The sequence below is a fragment of the Hoplias malabaricus genome, chromosome 3, assembly GCF_029633855.1.
Source record: "Hoplias malabaricus isolate fHopMal1 chromosome 3, fHopMal1.hap1, whole genome shotgun sequence".
Taxonomy (NCBI): domain Eukaryota; kingdom Metazoa; phylum Chordata; class Actinopteri; order Characiformes; family Erythrinidae; genus Hoplias; species Hoplias malabaricus.
Genome location: NC_089802.1, coordinates 10,475,264 through 10,489,445, shown reverse-complemented (window position 1 = coordinate 10,489,445; position 14,182 = coordinate 10,475,264). Strand labels below are relative to the sequence as shown.

The following is a 14,182-nucleotide window of genomic DNA, read 5'->3' as shown; positions in this document are numbered from 1 at the left end:
GCAGTGACATTGAGGGTTTAAAATATCCAGCAGCCCCGCTGTGTCTGATCCACTCATGCCAGCACAACACACACAAACACATCATTCATTCATTCATTATCTGTAACCACTTATCCAGTTCAGGGTCGTGGTGGGTCCAGAGCCTACCTGGAATCATTGGGTGCAAGGCAGGAATACACCCTGGAGGGGGCGCCAGTCCTTCACAGGGCAACACACACACTCACACATTCACTCACTTTTGAGTCGCCAATCCACCTACCAATGTGTTTTTGAACTGTGGGAGGAAAACCATGCAGACACAGGGAGAACACACCAAACTCCTCATAGACAGTCACCTGGAGTGGGAATCGAACCCACAACCTCCAGGTCCCTGGAGCTGTGTGACTGCGACACTACCTGCTGCACCACCGTGCTGCCCCCAAACACACCATCACCATGTTAGTGTCATTGCAGAGCAGGGTGAAATGGTGATAAGAAAGTATGCAAAGAAACAGTATGCACAGACTACAGTTTGTAATTGTGCAACTACAAAGTGCTCCTGTATGGTCAGTGGAGCTGTAAAAATAGACAATGTGTGTAGACACAAGGTAGGCGTTCCTAATCCAGTGATCGTTTAGTTTTTCCTGCGCTGCCTGCACAAAACCACACAGATTTTATTAGTCAACCTCGCAATAAAATAAAATCTAAGACTGGTGTAGGATATGGGCCTCTTAAAGGACGACTGTGTGAAACTTCGAGAATGAAATGAGCATTATTGACATAGATGAATCTAAGTTTACTTTATTCCTAGACGCACTGGTGTCGTCTGGCAAGGTTTCAGCATCTCCATCTAAAACGCCCCTGCAGAAGCTTTAATGGAGATGCTGAGCTTTTTTTTCCCCTCTCTCCGCTGGTGTAAGTGTCTGCTCTCAGGGAGTAATTGCCAAGTTCTCAGTAAATTAGATTATATGTACTCTAGGAAAAGGCTTTTATGGAGTGAAGAGCATTTATGAATTATAATCAATAATGCACATAATATCATACCATAATGCTGTGTTACTCCCTTGGCAGTGTATTCTTAAGATGTTGTATTGTACCAGTTGCATTTCGATGTACAACAACTTTCAAATGAGTTACTTAAGACCTGACAGGCCATAAAAGCACACACACATAACATAACCACTGAGTGGAAAGAGAGATAAACATACATATATGTACACACACACACACACACACCCACGCACACACACACAAATGCTAGACTTTTCAGAGGGCTTGACAATATATCAAACTGTTATCCCAAATTGGTTCAGAATCCCCCTGCACCACAACATCAGCAGGATGTATCCCGGAGGTGCCCTCTACAGCTTGTTAGGCTGCTCTCCTCATAGCCAAGCTCCTCTAGAGCCTCTGCCCCACTATTACCCTCCACTTTCCCCAGAGACCTGGGCTGCTTTTTAAGATAGATTTTAAAAGCAATGAGTGCATCCATTGGGACTGTGGGGCGGCATGACTCAAATGATTAATCGCCCAACTGCTCGGGTGTTTCTCTCATCACACAGCCTCCAGTCGGCACAGAAGTGCCTGTTTACTGTCGATGCCGCGACCCAGTGAAGTGTGAGGTTTATAGGCTTATATATGAATCCTTTATTTTTATATGCATTTATCATTGCTTCCCTTGAAAGCCTTGAATGGTAACCTGCAGGAGAAGGAAAAAGTTTCAATGCAAAGATGTACTTCTGAATCATTTTCTATTGACTTAATTCCTTATGAATTTTGAACAGAATGTAAAGGATAATTGGAGTTTTCAAAATGTGGAGATATGAGTGACAGTGACAGCATTTCCATATAAAAGGATCAACAGTCTGCTTTTTCTGCAGGAATGGTTTTCCACGTTTCCACAGCTCACTTTTAGAGCTGGTTTCATTTTCTGTTTCTCATGGTGCAAGAAGAGCAGCAGGGTGGAGCAACAGGTAGTGTTGCTCTCATACAGCTCCAGGTTCTCAGGGTCGTTCTTGGCTCACTGTCTGTATTGCGTTTGGAGGGTTCTCCTCTTGTCTACTTTAGTTTCCTGTTGGTAGGTGGGCTGGCTGTGTGAAATTCTCCACATGTGAGTGTTTGAAAGACAAGGAGAGTGTTTGATGCCCTATTTAATGACGTGGAAGTCTAGGCTCTGGCACGGCCACTCCATTGTTCGGTGAACTCCTGCTAATAGTGTACTGTATTTGTCACTACCTTCTTGACAGTTGCACATTCTTTCCAAGGCAGGGTTGAATTGTCCTCACATTGTGGAGGGATAGATAGCTGGATAATACACACTTCACTCTTCAGCAGATGCCCTTTCAGTGTCCCACTTTCCTTGTGTCTTCTAATCATTTTTGAACTTCAGCTCCACTTATTTTTTTTCCCCTTAGGTCCTTTCTAATGCAAGTTGAGCATCTTATATCTTACATGTCAGAAACCAAGAAAAGGAAGAAATTACACTTAATGGTGTTTTGTCCCCCCACAAAAAAAAAAAAAGAAATGAAATAAATATAAGTTATTATCTGACTTTTGCTCTGTGCTACACAGTATATGACATGGAATTACTTTTTAAAAAAGCAAGGGGGAGGCCAGGCCGGGATGCTGTCATCCCTCTTCATGTGACTTTTTGACTTTCCCCGACTCATCTCTCATCTCTCTGGTGACAGTTTTTCTGCGGTTGCTCTGGTTAAGTCAGGTGGCTGACCTGTCCTGTCACATCACATTGCCTTCCATTATTGATTGCTAACCTGCCGTCTCTGCCTCCAAAAGTCCTTTCCTGCAGGAGTTTGTGTGTCAAATAATGGCGGGAGGAGCATACATTAAACATGATGTCATGTTGCCAGTTCAACAGGCAATGACTCTGGGAAAGGAATGTGCTCCGAACAGTAAAAGTTTAAAGTGAAGGCAAAACTTAACTAGTTGCTGTGAATTATTCATCTGCAGCAGAGCAGTGGTTGCTCACGCTGTGAAGAACAAAGAATGGATCTATGGAGAAGAAGAGGGAAAAGTTTTCATCGAAGGGGAGACTGCTGCCTGAAGAAGAAATGGCCTCAGTAGATGCTAAATGCTGAGACTGCTCTTTTAAGAACATGAGAAATAACAGGTACACAGTACACATCAGTACTTGCTCTATTGAGCACCGTTGGTCATAATCTTATCGGGACTATCATACCCACTCCCTTATGTGTGTTTAATGAGAGTGCTGACGCTGCTGAAATGAACACAAGGAAGGTACTTCTTCACTCACATCAGTCCTTGCTGACTTTGCTGTGCTGTAACATGGTAAAAAGCAAGTGCTTGATATGAAAGCTGATCTCCAATCAGCTTTTGAGCCCTGTGAAGCCTGCCTGTAATTGACAGCTTACTGAAGATAGGCCGCTCGACCTTCTGCCAACAGTCAACTTGTGAACTGCCAGCGTAGCATTAATGAGAGGGCTTTCATGTATTATTCCATGTGGCACACGGATAGTTTACGCCGCCTCTCGAGAGGCAGCGTTATGCAAGCGAGCGCGCTTCTCGCCACCCCGATCCCTATGATCATCCCCTACGATCCGCGTGATTGATGTGACGCGAGGATCTTTCCCATCACGTTACCGCAGCAACCCTGCAGTGTCCCTCAGGACACAAGACGTTTCCCACAGTTCATTGCAGTGCATGGGTCATTGCTCTCTCCAAATAGCTCGCTGTGTGATGCCAGGTCCCCTACCCACTCTAAAAGCTGTGATTAAACTGTTTCCACCTCTACAGGAAGCCGCGCTTTGCGTCAGTCTTGCGCTGCTGGTGGTGAATATCCAGAGAAATCAAAAAGTCATGACTTTGACAGCCACTTTTATGCTATGGCAGACTAATGGTGGCATTGCGTGCCACATTTCCCTCTTCCGATTGGGAAATAAATGAGAGCACCGCATGCGTTTTAAGGGCTTTTAATGTGACACTGTCTGCTGGTCGCTGTCATTAGGGCTCATTTGAAACATTATCAAAGACAAATGATCCCAATTAGACATGAAATTGATGACGAATGAGGTTTCGCTGTTGTCATTATCCAGATCTTCCTTTTCACACAAGGGTCAAGGTACCGTAAAAAGAAAAACACAGCATGACTGCACACAAAAGAGAGTATTCTCCTGAGATTACATTTAGCTCTAAAAGATAATGGCAGAAGAGATCCTGACTTAGTTATTTCAGACCTTAATAACACATTTCTGCCACAGGACTGCCCATAATCTCCTCTTAAATACTCATGGCCCATTAATATTTAGTGACAGCAAATCTGGTCTGTGGTCACCTTGAGTTCAGCTGAGACCCCGGGTTTCATTTACAGATTCAGCTGCAGCAGGTCATGCTGTGGCCTTGCCCGCTCGTCGTTCCAGCTTTGGAGCAGCACTTCCCCTTAGCTACGAAGGCCCTTCTTCAGCTACGAAGGTCTTTCTCTGAGTCATTGGTCAGACTCCCATGCTATGTCAGGGTAATTAGTGCAGTTGGAATTTAGACCTAGAGCTTAAAATTAGTGCTGCTGATGTAGATGTTATTATTCTGGGCATTGTCGGCATGACGTTAGATTTTGCTTACTCTAGGTGCAAGGTTTAATATTCTACCTGGCACCTATATAAGCACTGATTCATAAGCATATTGCCATAGGCCTCATTTCTCATATTGCATGTTAAGTAAATATAATATTGTTTTGTGACATCAAGTTGAATAAATGACATAGACATTATTATTTATCACAGTGACATAATGCTGATGTCTTAGCTTGCCAAGAAAAGCCAGTTGGGCCAATGGATTTCAAATTAAATTAATTTCATTTTACATTATTTCAACTGTGATCTGTTTTATGTCACTGTTATTTATATATAGCTTCAAACTTCTTATAAGGTAAAAGTTATAACTTTTTTTAGTTTGAGTTTACACACTCCACTCCAAAGAACACAGTTCCACTGCTACACAACCTAGCACTGGTGGGGTATTTACCGCTCCATCCAATGCTTGGCATTGGGCATGGTGACCGTTGGCTTAGGTTAGCCTGAGGCTCATGTTTGTACATTTTACAGGCAAGGTCTTAATGAAACAGGGCAACATATATTGAAAAGATTTTAATTTACATCTAGTGGACAGTAGGTTTGGATGATGGTTATGTTATTGCTTATTAGTGATTATAGACATGAGACCCGGTGCTGATATTTGGCATGTAATTATCACCCACACTGCATGGGGTGTAAGAACTCATCTATGGTGGAGAAAAAGGTGCAAACCATGGTGTGATAAATTGCTAAACATAGTGGGGGAAATGTGAACAGTGGTGGGGAAAAACAAACCACTTTGGGGAAAAAAGTGAATTTAACATGGAATAAAAAAACTGCTTGAGGGAAAACATTTCCCAGGAACATGTTGGATGTTCTTTTGGAATATTTATTTAAAAATATGTAGGGTATGTTGACAAATGTTATAATGGGTAGTAGTTCAGTAAAGTGCCCAAGCATATCAAGCGAATCATTGGACCTTCGTCACATACCAAATCATATTTCTTTAACCCCAGTGTTGTACATCACTGTAACCTAATATATATATATATATATATAAATGCTCCAAATATACAGGTTTTCTTTTTATAACTTTACAAACTGGCTTCTGTCCACTGTTTTATGCATATATTTATGCAACACACAATACTATGTCTACCTTAAGCATTTCTCTGTATTATCATGACACTGAAAGGGCATAAATTAATAATGACATGATTCATAGCATTGTTGTAATGGATGAGTTCTCTCTCTCTCTCTCTCTCTCTCTCTCTCTCTCTCTCTCTCTCTACCTGTGTGTGTATGTGTGTGGCTTGAATTTACAATTATGTTTATCCCTGTTAAAATCATTAGCAGTGCTGCTGTCTGAATGATGGTAAGATGATGGTCTGTAAGAGGGTGGTCTGTGTGTGTTTAAATTTGAAAAAATAAAATGCAGTGCCAGTGAAGAGAAAATGTTGTGTCCCCGTGAACAAGGAACGAAGAGCTGTCGATCAAAAGAAAAGCAGATCCTGCTCAGCAATCCTCTCGCAAGTGATGTATCGTTCAAGGTAGCAGAATAGCAGATTTACATTGCACATTAGGATCAGATCATAAATTTAATGTCGGTGGTAGCTTATCTTCCTTTCCTGGCCTCCCGTATACAGTGTAAGAGATTTATGGTAAGCCACAGAGCAAAATATATTTCCAGATACTTGTGTAAAAGACAGGTCTTGAAGAATTTCAGCCTCTGATCATCTATATTTTAAAGAATGTATTGTACTCTCTAAAAATAGCCATGAAATAATGAAATACAAAAAGCATGCTGTTCAGTGAGGACTATATTAAAAAAAACATACAAACCTGTTTAACAGCTATGAGATATTTTCATTACATTTCTTTAAACAGAGATTTAATAAATCAAAGTATCATTGTGGTTGTAAATATACACTGAATGGAAGTAATGGAATATTTTAGAGCAGATGTTCGAAATATATCTGCCAGGATTTGATGGTTCTGAGCCACCAGAGCATTAGTGAAATCATCTATTGCTGTTGGATTATTAGTTCTCTGTCTTCACTTCTACTCCTCCCAAAACTATTGGATGCCCCACAACAGGGAATGTAATTCCACTACTCCACTATTCATTAATATGGTGATGTTTAGCTCATGTGAAGCTGCATCAGAGCATTTCATTCTAATTGTCATTTGTTTTCTATGGGGAATATGCATTGACATTTACAGTCCACAGTGGGTGCACCTGAATGTAACAGGATTTCCTTCTATTTTTTTTTCATGTAAGCAGTGTCATGTTTCAACACAGTGGATCTTTTCATATTTTTCTCTTTATGTCCACTCAGAGCCACCTCTCCTATGCTTCAGTATCTAAAATCAAATCCTGCAAAATGAGACTCTTGTTAATTTTGGATTCCTGTTTTCAGTCAAGGGGAGCAGTGCTGAGTCTTTTCTAACGTAGTCCTTCCCATGAAGTTTTAGCAAAATGTGCAATTTGAGACTCGCTACTTTTCTCCTCTGTAACCTCTCTTGGAAAACCAACTTTCCTGCCACCACAGCATATTTCCATTTATCTGAAGTGCAAATTGAAGCTGCACCAGTTGGTAATCATCTGGGGACATACAGCGTTGAGCATTGTATTAGAGTGTGATGAAACAAGTTCTACCAAAGGACTGAGTAGGTAACACTCTTACATGCAGGTATAAGCATAAATGCCTTCATTTCTACTTTTGCTTTTCTCAGCGTTTATGATTCTTATTGTCTTTGTAAAATTACAATTTTCATCATGTTCTCCGCTGTGCAACATGAGTTCATACTTAATGAGGAAATTGCTGAATTATGGAGACACTCAAACACAATGAAACTACTCATACGGATGAAGATCCAGACGTATTTCACATGATAAGGCCGCTCCATTGCCTGAGTGATATTATTTTCGTGGGATTATTTATTTATTTTTGTGCAGGGAAAGAAAAATCCTTTGTGGTAGATTTCGTCTTGCAGTGTCCTTTGAAAGAAGCTCAAGGTCATCAGTTTTACACACCATCTCCAGAATAGGCCGCATCATAAAATGTGTGGAACAGTAAGATAGTCAGTGTACCAAAAATAACGAATTAATGTAAGACTAAGTAACTAAGTGCTGCATTAAAAATCGACTTTACACAATTAATATTTATTCCAGATTTTTTAGTAGCTATAAAAATGTTTTTGCAAATTAGTGCATTCAGCTACTTGAAGATTTTATAATCTCCAGTACCTAAGGGATGAGTTGAGGTTGTGTTTGTGATGCAGAACTCATCTAACATCAGTACTTGATCTCAGTAACGAATACCATCGAAACTTCACAGCAGTGTTCCAGCTTTTAGTCTAGAGCTTCTTCAGAAGAGCACTGGTTCTTACTGCAGCCAAGGGTGACAAATATACTTCTGCGTCCTTAACCACATCAACGAAGTCATAAAGAAGCCTTAAAGAAGACCTGAACGTAGTTGGAGTGGGTCCAGAGATGTTCTGTGGTTGGGTTTACTGACCATATTGGAATATGTCCCTTCTTAGGTTTTACACTGATAACGGCTACATTAAAAACACCTTTGAGTTTTTCAAAACTTTATTATCAAAATAAGTATAAAAATATAAATACAGTATAAAACAATATGACAGCATTCAGACAACATGGAGTGTATGATCGGTATCCTACAAGAGTACACTTTTCATTTTACATATCTAATTCAATGTGCTGAGATGAATGCACAGTTGGACAGAACCCATACAAACCTTTCACTTGAACACATCCTCTTAAACAAAGATACCAAATAGTTTACATTATGTTCAGAGTTGTAAAACTTGTATACATGTACCTAGTTTTCGACTTGGTTGGCAAGAAAAGCTAAACTAAGAATCCGATTATTTTCATCCATTTATTTAGCAATAAACATCAATAGTATAGAAAGCTGCTATCACTGTTCATAGATACAAAACACGTTTTTCACACCATTGATCACAACATATTCCTAAATTTCGAAGGCATCTTTACTGAATAAAAAAAAGAGAGCGAGAGAAAGAGGGAGTAATACTAGAGAAAGTAGGAGGAGAGGGAAAAGAGAATGTTGGTGTCAAATGTCCCCAGAAGCTGAGTATGATTTTTCAAGTCTTCGTTGATTCTAACTGGATTATACAGCTGCGTAAAAGAGAGGGATTGACGTGGGTGTGAGTAAGTTCATGTAGTGACGCGAGTCAGAATACACGGTACAGTGGTACAACTTTAAGTCTCTCTCTGGGTGTCTTTCCCTATATACATGTCTGCCAGCTTTTTAAAAGGAGGGCCCCAGTGGCTAAGGTAATCAAAATCCTGATCACCCTCAGTTGCTGTGGACTCGAGGGAACTGAGTGACTCTGCCAGAGAGCCGTTGCCCTCATAGGCGTAGGTGGCCAGCGAGTCATAAGGAGGAGCTGTGGGGTCTGAATCATTCTCTTGAAGACGGCCGTTAATGAAGTCCCTCACATCTGTGTTGTCTTTAATGGGAGAAACGCGCCGGAAAGGGAAAAGCATTTCTGGGATGATGTCACGGCGCATTTTGTTGGTGTCGATGACCTCGGGGTTCCTCAGGGTTCCGATGTCGAAGGCCTGCGTGTCCTCCTCTCCTCCGCCTTCGTCGTTGTAGCTCACCACGTTGTCCCTCACGTCCTCTTTGGAAATGATCAGTGGCTCTTTCTTCTTCTGCCTCCTCAGCGCCGCAAACAGGACCACAATCACTATGGAGACCGGGACAGACAAACAAAACATTACAATCACTATGGTGACAGTCACCATCGACAATGCTCAATGGTGCCTAGGCATTCTGTTGTGAGGAAGAGAGGCAACAGCCTGATCAGTGAATACTGAGAAAAGGAAAGACAAACCAATTGCAATCACTATAGCAACAAGAGAAAGACAATGAGGCATTCAAAAGCATTGAGAGAGTTGCAAATGCACAAAATGGAGAACAATCACGCACCATTATGTGACGAATTCTAGTTCCATGATGTACAGTAAGAGATCGAGATATCAATTAATGGTGGGAGAAGAGAGAGGGTGCCAGAGAGCCAGAGAAAGTGCGTCTGTGGGTTGACTGAGGCAAAGAGAGGAGATAAGAATGGAACTAGCACTGCATAACACTGCGGAGGGCTTAGCAGAAGATGCAGAGGAGTGCGTTTCAAAAGGTGTCATGCGCTTAAGATCCTCATGAATAGAGTGAGGAGAGAGCCACACTCTGTTGCTGATAAAGACTTAGTACTGCCTGGGGCGATCACCTCGCAGTATTAAAGATTCAGCGAAAAAAGAAAAGAGCTTTATTCGGCACCCCCCTCCCCACACCCTCCTTCCTCCTCCTTTGCTCACTTCTGTGCTCCTGTCATATTACAGTGTGTTCTGCAACATTTACTGTAGGGCAGTCGTCATAAAGCTACATGACACCTATATAAGTCTTTCACGAGGACTAACCAAGACCTGCTCTGACATTTATAAACCTTTATTCCAGTAGCCATCGTTTGTCTTATGGATTGTATATGTTTGTTTTGATATGATTTGTCATGACATGTATTTTTTATTTATTTATTTATTTATTTATTTTTTTTGGGACTCAGCCAAAGATCAGGAAATATACTGATAACACCTCACAGTAGTGTCATGTCAGTGTGACATCGAAGTTAACAAAGGAGATGCCAAACGATTAAAATATATAGACAGTGTAAAAGTCCTTTCAAAGGTTATTAGGGTTCCATTTTGTACCTTGAGTTGTACACTCCATGTACCTTTTCAGGGGGAAATTTACATTTTATAAATGTATACTAATAAAAATGAAGAAAGGGTATATGGAATCAGATACCGTAGGTTTCTGACATGTAACATTATTTACAGCCAAGTGTTCTTTATAGCTTTAAAAGGCTTAAGGCTTTAAAAAAAATCACACGTGATGGAGCTTGACCAGCACTACCATGTCAACAGATATTCCATTTCTATTTCACTCTCTAAATCTCATTGGACGTTTTGTTTGAACTTCTTTAAGCGCCAAAGTGGGACTGGTAGTTAGTCTTGGGCTTTAAAAAAAGAAAACTGTTTCTTTTCTGAAGTGGGGAGGGAATTCTATGTTGGGAAAGAGAGCAGGTGCTCCAGTTTGCAGCTTGTTTTTCCTGATCAGCGCCTGCTCTCTCCTCTCAGCAGGTAAACGGAGAGATTGCCCCTGCCTCCCACTCAGGTGTTAATTATGAAGGAGGCCCTGTAGGAGGGCTGCACGCTGTGTTTGGCCCAGCCTGGAGGGCTGCGGGTTGGGGGGATGCTTGTTCTGAGATCTGGAAGGTTGGGGGGGTGTTGGAGGTGGAGGTAGCAATCTCTTGTTACGGCCCAATGCTCCCCTTCGCCGTGGTGGGTTGCGGAGGTGAATTAGACAGCTCTTCAGAAAGAAAGACTGGGGCAAGGAAGCAACGGAGAGAGGGAAAGAAGGTAACAAGCAGATGTCATGATATTGTGCTCAAGGGCTGTAAACGCTGAGGTCTAACCTTCAGTGCCATAACCCGTTTACTCAGGAAAGAAAGATTGGCGCAAAGGGCTATTTAGAAACAGAAAGAAGAAAGTGGACCTGTTCTACTTGATATGCCAACCAATATAATGCGGCCCAGTTATTGCCTTTAGCCAGATGGAGTATAAGGGGGAAAAGCCTGTTAAATATAATGAGATGATATTGACTACAACATTTCATAAATATAAACAAATGGTTGCTCATTACATGTGATGCATCCATAAATACAAATACATAGCACGTATATTTGTATTAGTATTGTGCCCTTATACTGAGCTAGTCTGTTAAATCAGAGTTCATCATTTCCAATTCCAAGGACTCCCTACCCTCCACCATTTTATATTTCTCTGCTCTGTTACACAATTTAGTTGATGAAGAGGTTGATTAATGACTGATGAGTTTGTTTTACCATTTTTAAATCTATTCAGAGCTATGAGAACTATAATTCAGACATTAGGTTACAAATTACCAAGAACGCTACAAGCCTGTAAAAACAAATCTCTATTATAACAGGAAACATTCTATTGAAACAGATTTAACGCCAAGAGGACGCTAGGAGCAAGGCTGAACAGTTAGGGGCAACAAGTCTAATTGTGATTTTTTTTTTTTTTTGCCAATGTTGTGACCATGATCTAAACTACAGTTTCCCAGACTGTGTTGAAATTTACAGTTGTGGTGAATGATGCTGGGCTTTAATGATGAATATAGCCAAACTGCCTACAATGGGTGGAACTGTGGTGTGGTAGCAAGCATGTTTGCTTCTCAGTGATAGGATCTTAGGGTTCAAGTCCCATCTGGAAGGAGTTTCCATGTCCTCCCTGTGTCTACATGGGTTTCCTCTGGGGTCTCTGATTTCCTCCCAAAGTCCAACGGCACATGTCCTGGAATAAATGTGTGTGTGTATGTGAATGCATGTCTGTATGAGTGAAAGCCCAGATATGGATTGGCACTCGATCCTGGGTGAACCCCCTATTGCTCAAAGCAGTCCTACAGGTTGATGATAGTTGCTGGTTGAGAGTATGCTGTGTGCCATTTGTCTGCCATTTTTCTCCAGTTTGTGTGGGTGTGTTGACTGTGGGTTCAATGGAATAGCGCTCTGTGCAGTGTTGATTGTAAAGTGTCCTTGAGTGTCTAGGGAGGTGCTTTATACATATAGGTATGAATAAATATGCTGAGATATATCTACAGTTAAAATGATGGCATTTCCTTAGTAGGATAAAAAGGAGCCTACCCGGAATCACTGGGCGCAAGGCAGGAACTCACCCTGGAGTGGGTGCCTGTCCTTCACAGGGTGACACATACTCACACATTCACTCACACTTATGGACACTTTTGAGTCGCCAATCCACCTACCAACGTGTGTTTTTGGATTGTTGGAGGAAACCCACGCAGACACAGGGAGAACACACCAAACTCCTCACAGACAGTCACTACCTGCTGCACCACCGTGCCTCCCTAGTGTAAAACATTCCCAGGAGGATAGAAACTGAGCCTGTTATAAAAGGTGGGCAAACTACTTTTATTTTCAGAATGATTTGATGAGCATGGGGCCAGTGCCCTTTGGCTTGTAGTCCACATATAATCAAATGACATAGTTATTTAGTCTTTATAGCCTTGAATTTAGCTCCTTATCAAGGTGCACAACATATTTTAGCTCTTTGTCTCTTTTCCTCTGAAAGAAGTCATGTTGTTCAAAGCTAGGTTCTTTGTTCATACTGCATTAACTTAGAAATGGTAAACGCAGTGTTTTACAATGTCAGGCAGGAGCATGTGACCTACTTAGGGGCTTGCAAGAACACAAAGGCCTTTCTGTCAATTGCAAGTATTTAATAATGAAAGCTCTTTTTTCCCCCACCGTTGCACTTTCAGAGACGGAGAGAGAGTGGGGGTGAGGCAGACTTTCTATAAGCATCACCTTAAGTAATGTCTTAATGTGGTGCTCTAGTTTTGCCCTAGCTTTTTTTTTTTTATCTAAAGGAAGTGTTTTGGGGAAAATTATAATAAAAGTGAATAAATAAGAGCAGGGGAAAAATCATTCTTCCATATCATCTAAAAGGATGGAGTATCATGAGATATGAACATATATTAGTGAGTCCATATATTCTCTGTCAGTTTAACAAAGCTGGTGGATGGTGGCTCATGATGAGGGCAGGTGTGTTCATGTTAAGAATACTAAGTTTTGGGTTTGTTATATCGACAGGCAACAAAGAACACACGTTAGGGCACTTCAGGGTGTCATGAAGTGGTGCTGGGCATCGCTGTGGCCTGCAGCTAGCTGAGAATTTCAAAACCCTCTTACAGTGGTTCTCACTCCATCAATTATCAAGGAGAGAGTAGATGTAGGTCATAACGCAGTGTGACAGCATAGACTAAGATATCTCTGACATACTTTAAGGTTGGCCTAATCAGTTTTTGGGAATGAGCAGGTACAGGTAGATTTGAGCGCTCTTAAGGATAATACAAGTTGAATGCCACATAATTAACCTGATAAGAATCACTAAGAAAACTTTACATGCTCAGTGGCATTTTTTTAATCAAATCTATACATACCATATACAACCCAATTCTGACACAATATTAGAGACATGGGTGGGGTTGGGGGGGTTCTATAACGTTATTTATACTCATAGAGCTCATTAACTATCAAGGACTCTTAAATGAATCGTTATCTGATATACTTTTAAGAAGCAATAAAATAAAATATAAATAAATAAAAAGAATCGCTTTTGTATGGTTTCCTGTTCATTACATCAGTCTGGTACATAGTGATGACACATTCTCCAGAATTCTTGCCTTTATATTTTTCAGTTCATAATCAAGTGTCAGACGTCCAGAAGAATGCATACACATTTACTTTAAGTGTATACTACTTCACTTAATGCTAGATACAACTTGTTAACTAATTGGTTTCAAGCATTTTAACTAATTACTGAATGTTGTCTGAACTTTTTATGTAAGAGTTCTAACCGAACCATAAATTCATTCACACCTATGGACCCACATTTGCACACATTTATAATCAACTTTGTTGCAGATATGTCACAAGAACCGATACTTTGGTACCAAGTAAATACCAAAGTTCTGAAAATGATACAGTTCTTGTGTCCTGAGGTA

The 14,182-nt window shown here is 40.9% G+C and overlaps 1 protein-coding gene across 1 annotated transcript in view; it reads right to left on the bottom strand.

The window, feature by feature from the left end:
• Positions 1-8,161: 8,161 nt before the first annotated feature.
• The window catches only part of LOC136691291 (cadherin-10), a 53,673-nt gene continuing 47,652 nt past the window's right edge, over positions 8,162-14,182 (bottom strand). Inside the window, exon 12 of the mRNA XM_066663782.1 lies at positions 8,162-9,266. Coding sequence (XP_066519879.1) covers positions 8,776-9,266 — 491 coding nt within the window. The 3' untranslated portion in view covers positions 8,162-8,775. The remainder of the gene's footprint in view (positions 9,267-14,182) is intronic.